This window comes from Martes martes (assembly GCF_963455335.1).
Source record: "Martes martes genome assembly, contig: scaffold_398, whole genome shotgun sequence".
Lineage (NCBI taxonomy): Eukaryota > Metazoa > Chordata > Mammalia > Carnivora > Mustelidae > Martes > Martes martes.
In genome coordinates, this window is record NW_027666362.1 from 1 (window position 1) to 11421 (window position 11421).

General features: G+C 50.0%; 2 protein-coding genes across 2 annotated transcripts; both read right to left on the bottom strand.

The window, feature by feature from the left end:
- Positions 1–87: 87 nt before the first annotated feature.
- On the bottom strand, positions 88–4806 carry LOC308338064 (GPI transamidase component PIG-S-like). The gene is made up of 5 exons (XM_080831630.1): positions 4753–4806; positions 4328–4467; positions 4129–4240; positions 676–765; positions 88–418 (listed from the first exon to the last, which is right to left on the bottom strand). The coding sequence occupies exons 1-5, from the start codon at positions 4784–4786 to the stop codon at positions 318–320; spliced, it is 477 nt and encodes a 158-aa protein (XP_080687756.1). The 5' UTR covers positions 4787–4806; the 3' UTR covers positions 88–317.
- Positions 4807–7389: 2583 nt separating this feature from the next.
- On the bottom strand, positions 7390–11008 carry ALDOC (aldolase, fructose-bisphosphate C). Its single transcript, XM_080831633.1, has 9 exons — positions 10911–11008; positions 9718–9839; positions 9414–9625; positions 9230–9284; positions 8977–9137; positions 8771–8854; positions 8373–8547; positions 8043–8242; positions 7390–7893 (listed from the first exon to the last, which is right to left on the bottom strand). Exons 2-9 carry the CDS (start codon positions 9827–9829, stop codon positions 7798–7800), a joined length of 1095 nt encoding a protein of 364 aa, XP_080687759.1. The 5' UTR covers positions 9830–9839; positions 10911–11008; the 3' UTR covers positions 7390–7797.
- Positions 11009–11421: the final 413 nt, after the last annotated feature.

Here is an 11421-nt window from a genome sequence, read left to right on the forward strand (position 1 = left end):
CAAGTGAAAAGGTCAATGTGTCACCCATATTCCCATCACAACCCATTCAAACAAGCTTCTTTTCTTTTTCATCCTGATTTTTTTTTTCCACTTTAAATGGTCATCGGACCTTGGTCCAGGCTTTAGAAAGACCCAGAGTCAATGAAAAAAATCCCTATTTGCATTCTATGTTTTTTCCTATTTTCATTCTTTAAAAAAACTATTTGTTAAAGCATTTTCTGGAGCAAATGCCAGCAATGGGGGGGTACTACTGCAAGGAGGAGGTGACCTAGGAGAGAATGAGCTGACAGGATAAGGCAAGTCCACAGCCTCTCTGCTCACCCTACCTGGGGCAGAAGCGAGGAGTTTTCAGAGATCACGTACACAGTCAGGGAGCCCTCTGCTTGCTCCTGCGGCTCAGCTAACATGGTTTCTGCCTCTGGGGACAAAAGCAGGAGGTGCACCAGAAGCAAAAATACCATTCCCTTTCCCTCTAGCCCCCTACAGAGCGCCTGAGCTTTCCACCTCCCGCTCACAGCTGGCTGGCACTGCAGCCAGGCTCGGCCCCCGTGGCCCAGGCTGAAACACATGGTATCTCATTCCCAGCTTTCCCAGAGATTCTGAAGTTAAGACAAGAGATCGGAAGAGGAAAAAGAGGGCTTCGTGTTAAACTAGCATAATCACCCCTTCGGGTACCTTGCATACTGCCCAGGGACAGGGCCTCCTCCTCGTGCTCCAGAGCCCTTCGATAGGCCTTCTGGAAACGGCATTTGATTTTCATTTTGTCTGAGAGGAAAAGGAAGAAGCAAGGTAAGACAACTAAGTACAGACCTCTGTCCTCCTTCCTAGCCCTCACACTGTCCCGTGTCTCAGGACAGCAAGAATATTGTTTGCAAAGAAAGACCAAGAAGCTGCAGCCAATTCTAATGATTTCTACACAGATGGTATCACATACAGGGCACCCCACCTCTTTCCTCTAACTAGCTCTTGTCTCTGCCTGTGGACATCCTACTATCAACCATTCTACCATCCTACCATCAACCCTCCCAAGGGGAAATCTATTACAATATTCATTCTACTAACAGGTGAAAGGAGAAAAACCAATGATCACTTCAATACGTGCCTCAAAATAATTATATTCAATGAATGTTCTTGATACAGATAAGATGCACACTTAATGACAAAACACTAAATGTAGTTCCATTAAAATTAGTAATAAGGGGCGCCTGGGTGGCTCAGTCAGTTAAGCATCTGACTCTTGATTTCGGCTCAGGTCATGATCTTAGGGTCATAGGATCGAGCCCCACATTGAGCTCCCTGCTTCAAAGGAAGCCTGCTTTCCCTCTCACACTCCCCCTGTTTTTGTTCCTGCTCTTGCTATCTCTCTTTTTTTTAAAAAATATTTTATTTATTTAATTGCCAGAGGGAGAGGGAGAGAGAGAGAGAGAGAACGTGCACAAGCAGGGGGAGTGGCAGGCAGAGGGAGAGGCAGGCTCCCCGCTGAGCACAGAGCCCAATGCAGGACTCCATCCTAGGACCCTGGAATCATGACCTGAGCTGAAGGCAGATACTTAACTGACTGAGCCACCCACGCATCCCTGTGTGCAACTCTTGATCTTGGGGTTGTGAGTTCCAACCCCATGTTGGGGGTAGAGATTACTTAAAAATAAAATCTTGAAAAAAACAAAAGGAAACAAAACAAAATCCTTCAATGGCTTCCCTTCTCACCCAGAATAAAAGCTGTATGTGAGCCTAGCCTCCTCTGCCCCCTCTCTCCCCACTCTGGTCTTATGTCATCTCCTCTTACTCTTTCCCTCATTCACCTCCCTCTCACCACAATGGGATTCTCACTGTCCTGCAAAGGCACCATTTCTGCTCCTACTTGAGGACCTTATACTTGCTTATCCCTCTACCAAAATGTTCTTCTCCCAGATACCTATACAGTTTACTCCTTTATCTCTTCTTAGGTCTTTATTTGGAAGTCTTGTTCTCAAATGCTGCCTTCCCTGGCCGTGCTTCTAAAACAGCAATGAGGGGCACCTGGGTGGCTCAGTGGGTTAAGCCTCTGCCTTCGGCTCAGGTCATGATCTCAGGGTCCTAGGATCGAGCCCCAAATCGGGCTCTCTGCTCAGCGGGGAGCCTGCTTCCTCCTCTCTCTCTGCCTGCCTCTCTGCCTATTTGTGATCTCTGTCAAAAAAATAAATAAAATCTTTAAAAAAAAAAATCCCTTTAAATAAATAAATAAATAAATAAATAAATAAATAAATAAAACAGCAATGATCTCCTTATCCCCCAAGAAAACTGCCCTATCCCTGTCCTGAACTATTTGTCTCCTGTCACCACCCAATATACATTTATTTATTTAAGATTTTATTTTAAATAATCTCTACATCCAACCTGGAGTTGGAACCCATGACCCCAAGATTCAGAGTTATACTCTACTGACTGAGCCAGCCAGGAGACCCCTCCCCCATCAAACAAATATTTATCTTCCTATGTCTCTTCTCTTTTTCGTCTATTTTGTTCACTGTATTTTGCCTATTTTGTTTGCTGTATCTCCAGCAACTACAACAGTATCTGATACAGACACTCAATACATATTTGTTGAATAAATGAACAACCTATTACTATTCCTATCTAACAGATGAGAAAACCAAGATTTAAAGAGGTTAACAACCTCACCCAAATTCACACAAATAAGTAGCAGAACCAAGGCTTTATCCAGCTGTCTTACACCAAATTCCATACTCTCGGTCATTCCACTATCCTACTCCACAATACGTCCACATTACGGAATGGCGTGTCACTAAATATGAAGAATTCCATGACAAATTGATAACAATCATGTTTAAACTAACAGGTGAGGTATGATCCATTCTTGTTTTGAGAAACAAAAACTATGTGTGTTTATATTAGCTCCAGCTGTATGAAATATGATTTTCTATTTATTTTTTTTAAATGTAAGCTCCCTCCCCAGTGTAGAGTCCAACATGGAGCTTAACTCACAACCCTGAGATCAAGACCCAAGTAGAGATCAAGAGTCAGACAGACACTTAACCACCTGAGTCACCCAGGGGTCCCATGAAATATGATTTTTTTTAAAAATGTGTATTAACAAGGTTAAAAAGCTAGACAGTAAACGGCATACAGGAATGTCACGGTCTGGACTTGGCCTACACATCCAGTCACTCCTAAACTTTCACTTCACACTTCAAAAAAGTAAAACTTCTCACAGATACCCCAACACGTTGATTCACCCCTCCATGCTTCTGCACAGGAAGCAGTAGAGTTTGTTGGTGAAAAGCCAGAACACCGGAATCAGTCAGGCCTGGATTTAAATAACAGTTCCACCTCTTACTAGCTAGCTGTGTGATCCTGAACAAAATTAAAATCTCTTAAGTCTGTTTCTTCATTTATAAAATGGAGATCATAATGTTAAGAGAGGATTAAATGAGGCAGCACATGTAAAGTCCTTTACCTAGTTTCTGGCATATAATGAACAACTAATATTAGAGATTATTATTACTGGCTCATGCTGTTCCCTTCTTCCCTTCCCCCATTTAACCTGAATTCCTGCACATCCTTTAAAAATCCAGCTTAAAAATGACATCCTCAATACCTTCTCTGCCTGCCTTTCCTCCCAGACAGTTAAAGTCTCTTTCTTTGGTGCAATCTCGGTTTCTTAAATACTTTTGATTGTGATTTCTTTATCTAAGTGTCTTTCTCCCCTACTGGACTATGAATTTCTGATAAACATCATCAATTCCTCATTCACTCTAAAATCCCTGGTACTGAAAAGTACCTAACATTCAGTAACCTATTTCACGTCAAATTTAATAAGGCCTGTATACAACCCCAACTTGATTCCAAACCCAGTGTCCTTTCCGCTACATCCCACTTCCTCTCCTATCCCCTAATGAGTATTAATTGGTTCTCATCGGGTAGCATAACTGTTTTATGAATAAAACTGTCGCCTTAATGGTGAACACTGAATTTAAAGTTGTTTTTCTTCTACCCAACCACACTGTTCATTCAGAGAGGGCTGTAAGTTTTTAACTACCTTTAAGGGACACCCACGCTCCTCTTACCTAACCCATCTCTGGACTGAGCTCAGACCAGAAAGGCAGCCCTAACTCTCCAGGAACTCACATTTCAGGGGGATCTCTCTCTCATGCACAACGGTGAAGGGCAGCTTCTCCTGGTCGTCCAATGGCACTGATCCCCGGGTAAACACGACAGTGACGGGCACCGTGAGCCGCAGCTAGGGGAAGGAGCACCAGGGCCAACAGCTGAGTCTCCACCTTGCCAGCGGGCTGTCCCCTGGCTTTCTCCCACCGAGCCCTCTCACCTGCAGGGCATTCAGTCCACTGATCTGGGAGTAAGGCAACGGGGCCCGGTAGGTCTCCGTGGTCTTCCACCAGAGCGGCAACCCCAGCAGGATGGCCACCGCAGCGAAGAAGAGAGCTGCCCGCTTGCCTCGGACCACCTCTGGGGAGTACGGAAGTAGTGACTTGAGCCGCTGGAAGTGGGCTTAGGTGCACGCCCCACACCCGACGCTTAAGAACCCGAGCAACCTGCACTCAGAGGCTCTACGGCCGTATTCATAGGTAGGAATACCTGTGCTAGGGGCCCGCGCCCAAGTCTAAAGGGATCTTGTCTGAAACGACCCTCCGACCCCCAGTCCGCGGGACCTCTTGCATGCCACAATCCCCAAATCCCGCATTCCTCCCTCTCAATACACGAGCCGCGGGCCACGCCAGAAAGCCACCGCACCTAGGTCTGTAGCAGCTTCCCCGGGAGCCGCCATGCTTGCTTCCGGTTGCTCTAGGCGCCGAGGGCGGAGCTACGCAAGCCGCCCCCAATCGGAAACCCGCAAGGAGGGGGCGGGACCACGACAGCGGTCGCAGCCAATCGGGAGCCGCACTCCAGGGGAGCGGGGAGAAAAAGAAGTTGAGGGTGGGCGGGGTCCGCAAGGAGCCGGTCCGCCAGTTTGAAAGGAGTCTCTCCAGCGCCAACGGCAGTCGAGGAGGTGCGCGGATTTCTGTGTTATTCGAAAACTCTTCGTTAGTCCCCTTGCAGAACACATCCCTAGTCCCACGGATTAAGAGCGCAAACTCTGCAGGCGTTAAACACTAGTTGGGCTACCACAGGCAGCTCTAAGTCTCAGTTTTCTCATCTGGAAAATGGATACATTTACTAAAATGAGCTCACTTAGGGTGGCTTGCCCAATCCGTAGAGCGCCGGGGGCTTATCTAGGGCTCATAAATTCCAACCCCACGTTGGATGTAGAGATTACTTGAAGAAATTAAAATGCGCTGCCTGTGTGCCTCAGTTGGTTAAGTATCTGCCTTTGGCTCCGGTCATGATCCAGGTGTCCTGGAATCGATCCCCACATCGGGCTCCCTGTTTAGCGGGGAGCCTGCTTCTCCCTCTCCCGCGGCTCGTCCCTGCCCCCCACCCCCAGCTCGTGCTCTCTCTCTCTCTTTCTCTCGAATAAAATCTTTAATTAAAGAGGTGCCTGGGTGGCTCACAAGGTTAAGCATCTGCCTTTGGCTCAGGTCATGATCCCAGAGTGCTGGGATCCAGTCCCACTTCGGGCTTTCTGCTCAGTGGGGGAGCCTGCTTCTCCCTCTCCCTTTGCTGCTCTCCTTGCTTGTGCTCTCTCGCTCTCTGTCAAATAAATAAATAAAATATTTTTTTAAAAAACTTTAATAAAGAAATAAATAAAATAAAATGAGGTCATTCGTGTAAATAGCCTGGCACAGGAGGCACCCAAATATCATCGATCACATCGCTGTTTATCCATATCATAGAGCGCCTCTTCTGGGCGTCCTCTCCTCAAGCCTCAAATATGGAGGTGGAAAGCCTGTAGTACCTTTTTAGCATATTTGGCTCATTCAGTATTTTGTTAATTCATTTGAATTCATTTCCAACTCATATAAGTGAATACTTCACCTAAAATTTTAGAAAATTCACGAGCAGATTCTGGATCCTGGATCCAGAATTCTGGATCACTTAGGTTTAAATCCTGACTTCTTCACTTCTTCGGAGTACTCTCGAGAGTTTAATTAATTAACCGCTCTGTGCCTGTTTCCTCATATTAAAATAGGGATAGTAATAGTATCTGCTTTATACAGTGTTGTAGTAAATGAGTTACTAAATGTAGAGTGATTAGAATAGGGCCTAGCCTGCCAGGAATACATAGTGCAACAGGGGATGCCTGGGTGGCTCAGTTGGTTCAGCATCTGACTCTTGGTTTCTGCTCAGGCATGATCCCAGGGTTGTTGTGGGAGTCTCAGCAGGGAGAGTCTGCTTGAGATTCTCTCTTTCCCTCTGTCCCTTACCCTGCTCAAGCAATCTTTCCCTCTCTCTCAAATAAGTAAATCTCTTATTATTTTTTTAAATATATTCGAGACAGAGAGAGAGAGAGCATGCACAAGTGTGGAGGAGGGTCAGAGAGAGAGGGAGAAGCAGACGCTCCACTGAGCAGGAAGCCTGATGCGGGGCTTGATCCCAGGACCCTGAGATCATGACCCAAGCTGAAGGCAGACGCTTAACTGACTGAGCCACTCAGGTGCCCCTAAATAAAACTTTTTAAAAAAACAAAGTACCATATAAGTGTTACCTATTTTTGTTAATATAAGGGCAGGTCCCACTGTGCCTACATCCCCATACTGCAGTAATTAGCTGGGTGGAGCACTTTACACAGAGCATGGCCTCCCCAGTTCACACAGAACACACCTAGTTCTCTCATCTTTTCATCCCCTCAGACAGACCCAGGTGTTTGATGTACCCCCACATCCCAGCTAAGTGGGCAAAGTTTAGCATGAAACCTCAACAGGTCTACCCTTGCCCAGACCCTCAAATCAGCCTTCTCTGTGTCCTCATCTACCCCAATGGGAATGGGCAAGAGCCCCTGGCAACCTTCTAGACAGCCTTCTCCATCTGGTGGTCCTGAGCCTTGGGGCTTTTCCAGGTTGGGCGGGAGCCCAAGTGCTGCTCCTGCAGTGCCCACCCCACAACCCCAGCACAATGTGTCAAGCCCCAGCAGGGTTCAACGCAGAAGACAACTGAGAGACTCCCATCCCCTTATCTCAGTTTTGGGCTCTGTGCAAAAGCTGCCTTCAGGAATTGTACAAGTCTCGCCTTTCTCCATCCTTCAGCTGCCCCCTAGTGCCTGAGGCGGCAGTCCCTGAAGAACATGCAGCCCTCTGTACTGCCCACACTGCAGCCATAGACATCACCAGCAAGAGCCTGAACCGGGAATGGTGACTCGGTGTACCCCTCCCTCATAAACTTAAAGCCCAGGAAAACTACCCTCCCCACCTCCACAGGCAGAAGGCCCAGAGACAGTCAGTGGAAATCAGAAACTGAGGTGGGAATTTGATGTGTAAAACAGACAGACAAATTAGCATGGTTTGCTACCATTTATTTGCTATGTGGTATGTACCCAAGGCATGAGTCATGTCTAGTGTCTTACTTTTGATCCCAGGAGACAGGGAAGGCAAGGAGAGCCCAAGAAGAAGCTACCACATCATGAGGAAATTGTGGGGGCTGAAGGAGGCAGGGGGAAACCCAGGCATCCTGCTCTGACTTCTAGCAACTTCTCCTGTTCTCAGTCACAAGGGGCACCCTCTCTTTTCATCCAATGGTCCCAGGTGTAGCAGTGGGAGAGGGGAGGGGAGGACAAGAAAAGGAAGATGACTCAGTGCTGGATGGAGGCATCTCTGCTCTGCATGGTTATTCAGTCCTAGCCGTAACTACAGGCAAAATAGGGTGGAGGTGGCCAGGCCAAGGGCTGTGGTATGGAATGCGTACTCAGTAGGCGTGGTTGGCAATGTAGAGGGACTGTGCTGCTGCTCCCCCGTCTTCTCCACTGCCTTCATACTTGCCTTGGGCTGCAAGCCCATTCACCTGCAAAAGGGTGCGGGGTAGGAGGGAGGTAGAGTAAGCGGGCTGACACTGCCCACAGGTGCCAAACCCTGCCCAGGCTCTAGTCTGTGGGTGCTGCCCTCCCGCCTAGCCATACCCCTCTCCCACAACCACCATCTATAGCTCCCTACCTCAGCCCGCTTGATGAACTCCTCAGTGGCAGCCCCAGCATTGTCTTGTTGCCCTCTCCAGGCATTGAGGGCAGAGGCCTGAAGGGCACGCCCATAGGAGAAGGTGAGGGCCCAGGGCCGAGGAAGGGGGCAGCGGTTGATAGCATTGAGGTTGAGTGATGCCTCCTCTTCACTCTGACCCCCAGATAGGAAAGTCACTCCTAGGGTAGAGAAGAGAAGACAAACTGGTTCGTCAAGCCCCTATTTTCCCAGGGCATGGGACTCATGAAGGCCACAAGAACCTGAGAATGGGTCTTAGGGACAGGAGCAAGTTAGGAAGCAGGGTAGTACCTGGGACAGCTGGGGGCACAGTGCGACGCAGGGCAGTGACAGTTGCCATGGCGATCTCCTCTGGGCTATATTTAATGGGACAGGCATGGCCAGGGGTCACCATGTTGGGTTTGAGCAGGGTCCCCTCCAGGTACACGTGATGGTCACTCAGGGCCTTGTACACAGCAGCCAAGACCTGGAGATCAGAGGAGGCTTACTAAGGTTCTGGTGGCTCCTTTTTTAGGGGAAGGTGCGCATGTCTGTGAGGGTCAGTACAGGCTAAAACTCGCAGGTGTGTTCTGGGACAGTGTAAAGAGTGCTTGGGGTGAGTGCCTGAATCTGAGCCAGGGACTATGGGGAACAAGCTCCCCCGTCAGGCCGCCCTTGCACTATGTGTCTGTGTGCAGCTGTGGACTCACCTTCTCGGTAACATACTGACAACGTTTGAGGTCGTGGTCTCCATCTGGCAGGATTTCAGGCTCCACAATAGGCACAATGCCATTCTGCAGGTAAGAGCAGAGTAGCTTGGGCAGGGCAGCAGGTGGGAAGGGAGAAAGGCCTTATACCCCTCTCCCCACTAGGCACAGGGCACCCACCTAAGCCCCTTACACACACATACACATACCTGCTGGCAGATGCTGGCGTAGCGGGCCAGCACGTTGGCATTCTCTAGAATGGCAAGTGCTGAGGGTGTGCGCTCACTGATTTTCAGCACGCAACGCCACTTGGCAAAGTCGGCGCCATCCTTCTTATATTGGGCACAGCGTTCCGAGAGCCCATCCAGCCCTGCAGGCATAGTGCCAGCCTCATCACTCTGCCCTTCTTTGCCAGCATCAACCATCCAACAACCCTATGGTCTTCACCCACCCATCCTGTACCTTGAGTGGTGGTTTCTCCGTCAGTCCCTGCTAGAGGCACTACGCCCTTGTCAACCTGTAGGGGAAACACAGGCAGAGGGCTGAACCCAGGCAGGATTCCCCTTGTCACCACACACACACACACACAAACACACACACACATCTATTTCCATGTTTGGCCTCCATCAAGGGCCAGTGGCTGCACCTTGATCCCCACGACAATGCCTTTATCCTGAATGGTACGAACGAAGGGAACACCATTATCGTCTTTCTGGTAGAGCGTCTCATGGAAGAAGATGACCCCGCCGATGCACTTCTTCACACGGTCATCAGCACTGAACAGGACCTGGCGGTATAACCGGCGGTTTTCCTCTGTGTTCTCCACGCCAATTTGGCTCAGCCGCTTGGCCATGCTGCCTGGAGGTGAAAAAAAGAGGGGTAGCAAGCTCATTCCCAGGGCTCTCTGGTCATCTCTACCCCACCCCACCTAGCCACAGGTCCCCACCTACCTACAGACTCATCTGCCGCCAGAATGCCTTTGCCTGGGGCCACAATCCTGAGCGCAATGTCAGACAACTCCTTTTTCTGCTCAGCAGAAAGGGCTGGGTATGAGTGGGGCATGGTGACAGCTCTGTGGAGTAGAGACAAGATATAAAAGCTGGATCCGACCTATGACTTCCTCTGCTTCCTCTCCTGGCCACATGGGGGCCAAATGGCCTCCCCCACCTCCCAAAAAGCATAGAGCTAGGAACAAGGCAGTAGTCCTTGGCGTGGGTCCTGGGCAACACAGTGGCACCAATCCCTCTGACAGCTAGCAGGCTTAGGGCCCCGGTTCCCACATCTCCTTTTGTCCCTGGTGGGCACCCTTCCCAGCCCTGGGGAAAGATGCGGGGTGGGGGTGGGGAGGTGAACTGCCCAAAGCTACAGGTCTTCTTGTGAAACTACTGCCCAAACAAAGATCCAGTCCTTCTTTCACTGAATCTGGCCCCTTCAGGTAGGACATAGCCCTGGCCTTTGCAACTTCCATTTTATCATCTTCGGCAAGACCCCTAGGGAAAGCATACTTACTTCCAAGGCTTCAGAATGAAGCAAAGGTACCTATCATCCTCTTCCCTCGGGTTCTGGAGGAAGAGTGGGTGACAAGTGGGGAGCAGGAGTGGCACACATAACTGCCATAGGCTTCTGTAACCTCTTCTTTTCCATACCCCAAATCTGACTGCCTTTGTAGCCAGATGGGAGCAATGGACCAGGGTGAAAGGAGTGAGCAAAGGGCCTGAGAAAGGGAGGATGGAGCGGGGAGATCTGTGGGGAGGTGACAGAGAGACAGGATAACTAGCCAAGGGAAAGACCTAAACCAGGGGAAGAGAGTAGGCAAGACAACTGGACCAGGAACTTAGCCTAGAAGAGGGAGTAGGCTGAGATGAAAATGGGCTGGTTGGGAGAGGCTGACCCCCAGGAAAAATTCTGTAGGCAGAGGAAGACTTGGGATTAGAAAAGCTGAGGTCCGGGCATGAGAGCTAAGAGGAAGGGGTCCTGGGAGGCTGAACCATAGGGTTTCCGAGTGGACAGAAAGGAGGATTAAGAAGAGAACCGAGAAGGCACATCCAAGGACCCCCGGGAGTAGGGCAAGGGTGATAGAGGGAAGAGTCAGGGAGAGGAAGGGGAGATGCTGAGCAGCTCTTGCCTCGCCCGATTACCTCACCTGTGTGCAGCAAGGTGCGCAACGAGTTAGCGGCGGCAGCCACAGGAAGGGTGCGGATTCAAATCCGCAACAGCTGCGCCTGAAGCTCAGGCTCCAGTAAATGAGGCTGCGGATGCCGCAGAGCTACGTGACTCCCCCGAGGGGAGGGCACATCCCCGCCTTGGCCACGCCCCCTCACCGGACTGGTGACCCGACAGAGCCACGCCCACTGAGGCGGGGCCACGAGGTGGAGTGACTACCCCGGCAGGTTCTGCGAGGCTGTCGTCCCACTCCCACCTCCCTACCACTGGGGTCCCCGGAGGCAGGAACTGGCCTTGCCCTCATTTCTGCCACAATCGCTTTTACCATATGCCGGGCACTGGGCTGGATGCAGGGGACTGAGCCTGGTCTGATGAAGGAGAGTCACCTAAGTAGTTGCAACTGGTGGGGTAAGGAGAGGCACGAACAAAGTGTGGTAGTCCGGGGCAGAGAGTAGGAATGAGTTTCTCTGTCCTCACCCTCTTATTTACCA

Excerpts from the sequence above, each read along its gene's own strand:
- LOC308338064 (XM_080831630.1), bottom strand. The coding sequence starts at position 4,786 with ATGGCGGCTCCCGGGGAAGCTGCTACAGACCTAG. Across the intron at positions 766-4,128 it reads GAGAGAGATCCCCCTGAAAT|ACAAAATGAAAATCAAATGC; the intron begins GTGAGTTCCTGG and ends TTTTCCTCTCAG. Across the intron at positions 419-675 it reads GTCCCTGGGCAGTATGCAAG|AGGCAGAAACCATGTTAGCT; the intron begins GTACCCGAAGGG and ends TTTTGTCCCCAG.
- ALDOC (XM_080831633.1), bottom strand. The coding sequence starts at position 9,829 with ATGCCCCACTCATACCCAGCCCTTTCTGCTGAGCAGAAAAAGGAGTTG. Across the intron at positions 9,285-9,413 it reads GCATTGTCGTGGGGATCAAG|GTTGACAAGGGCGTAGTGCC; the intron begins GTGCAGCCACTG and ends TTTCCCCTACAG. Across the intron at positions 8,548-8,770 it reads GTCAGTATGTTACCGAGAAG|GTCTTGGCTGCTGTGTACAA; the intron begins GTGAGTCCACAG and ends TCTGATCTCCAG.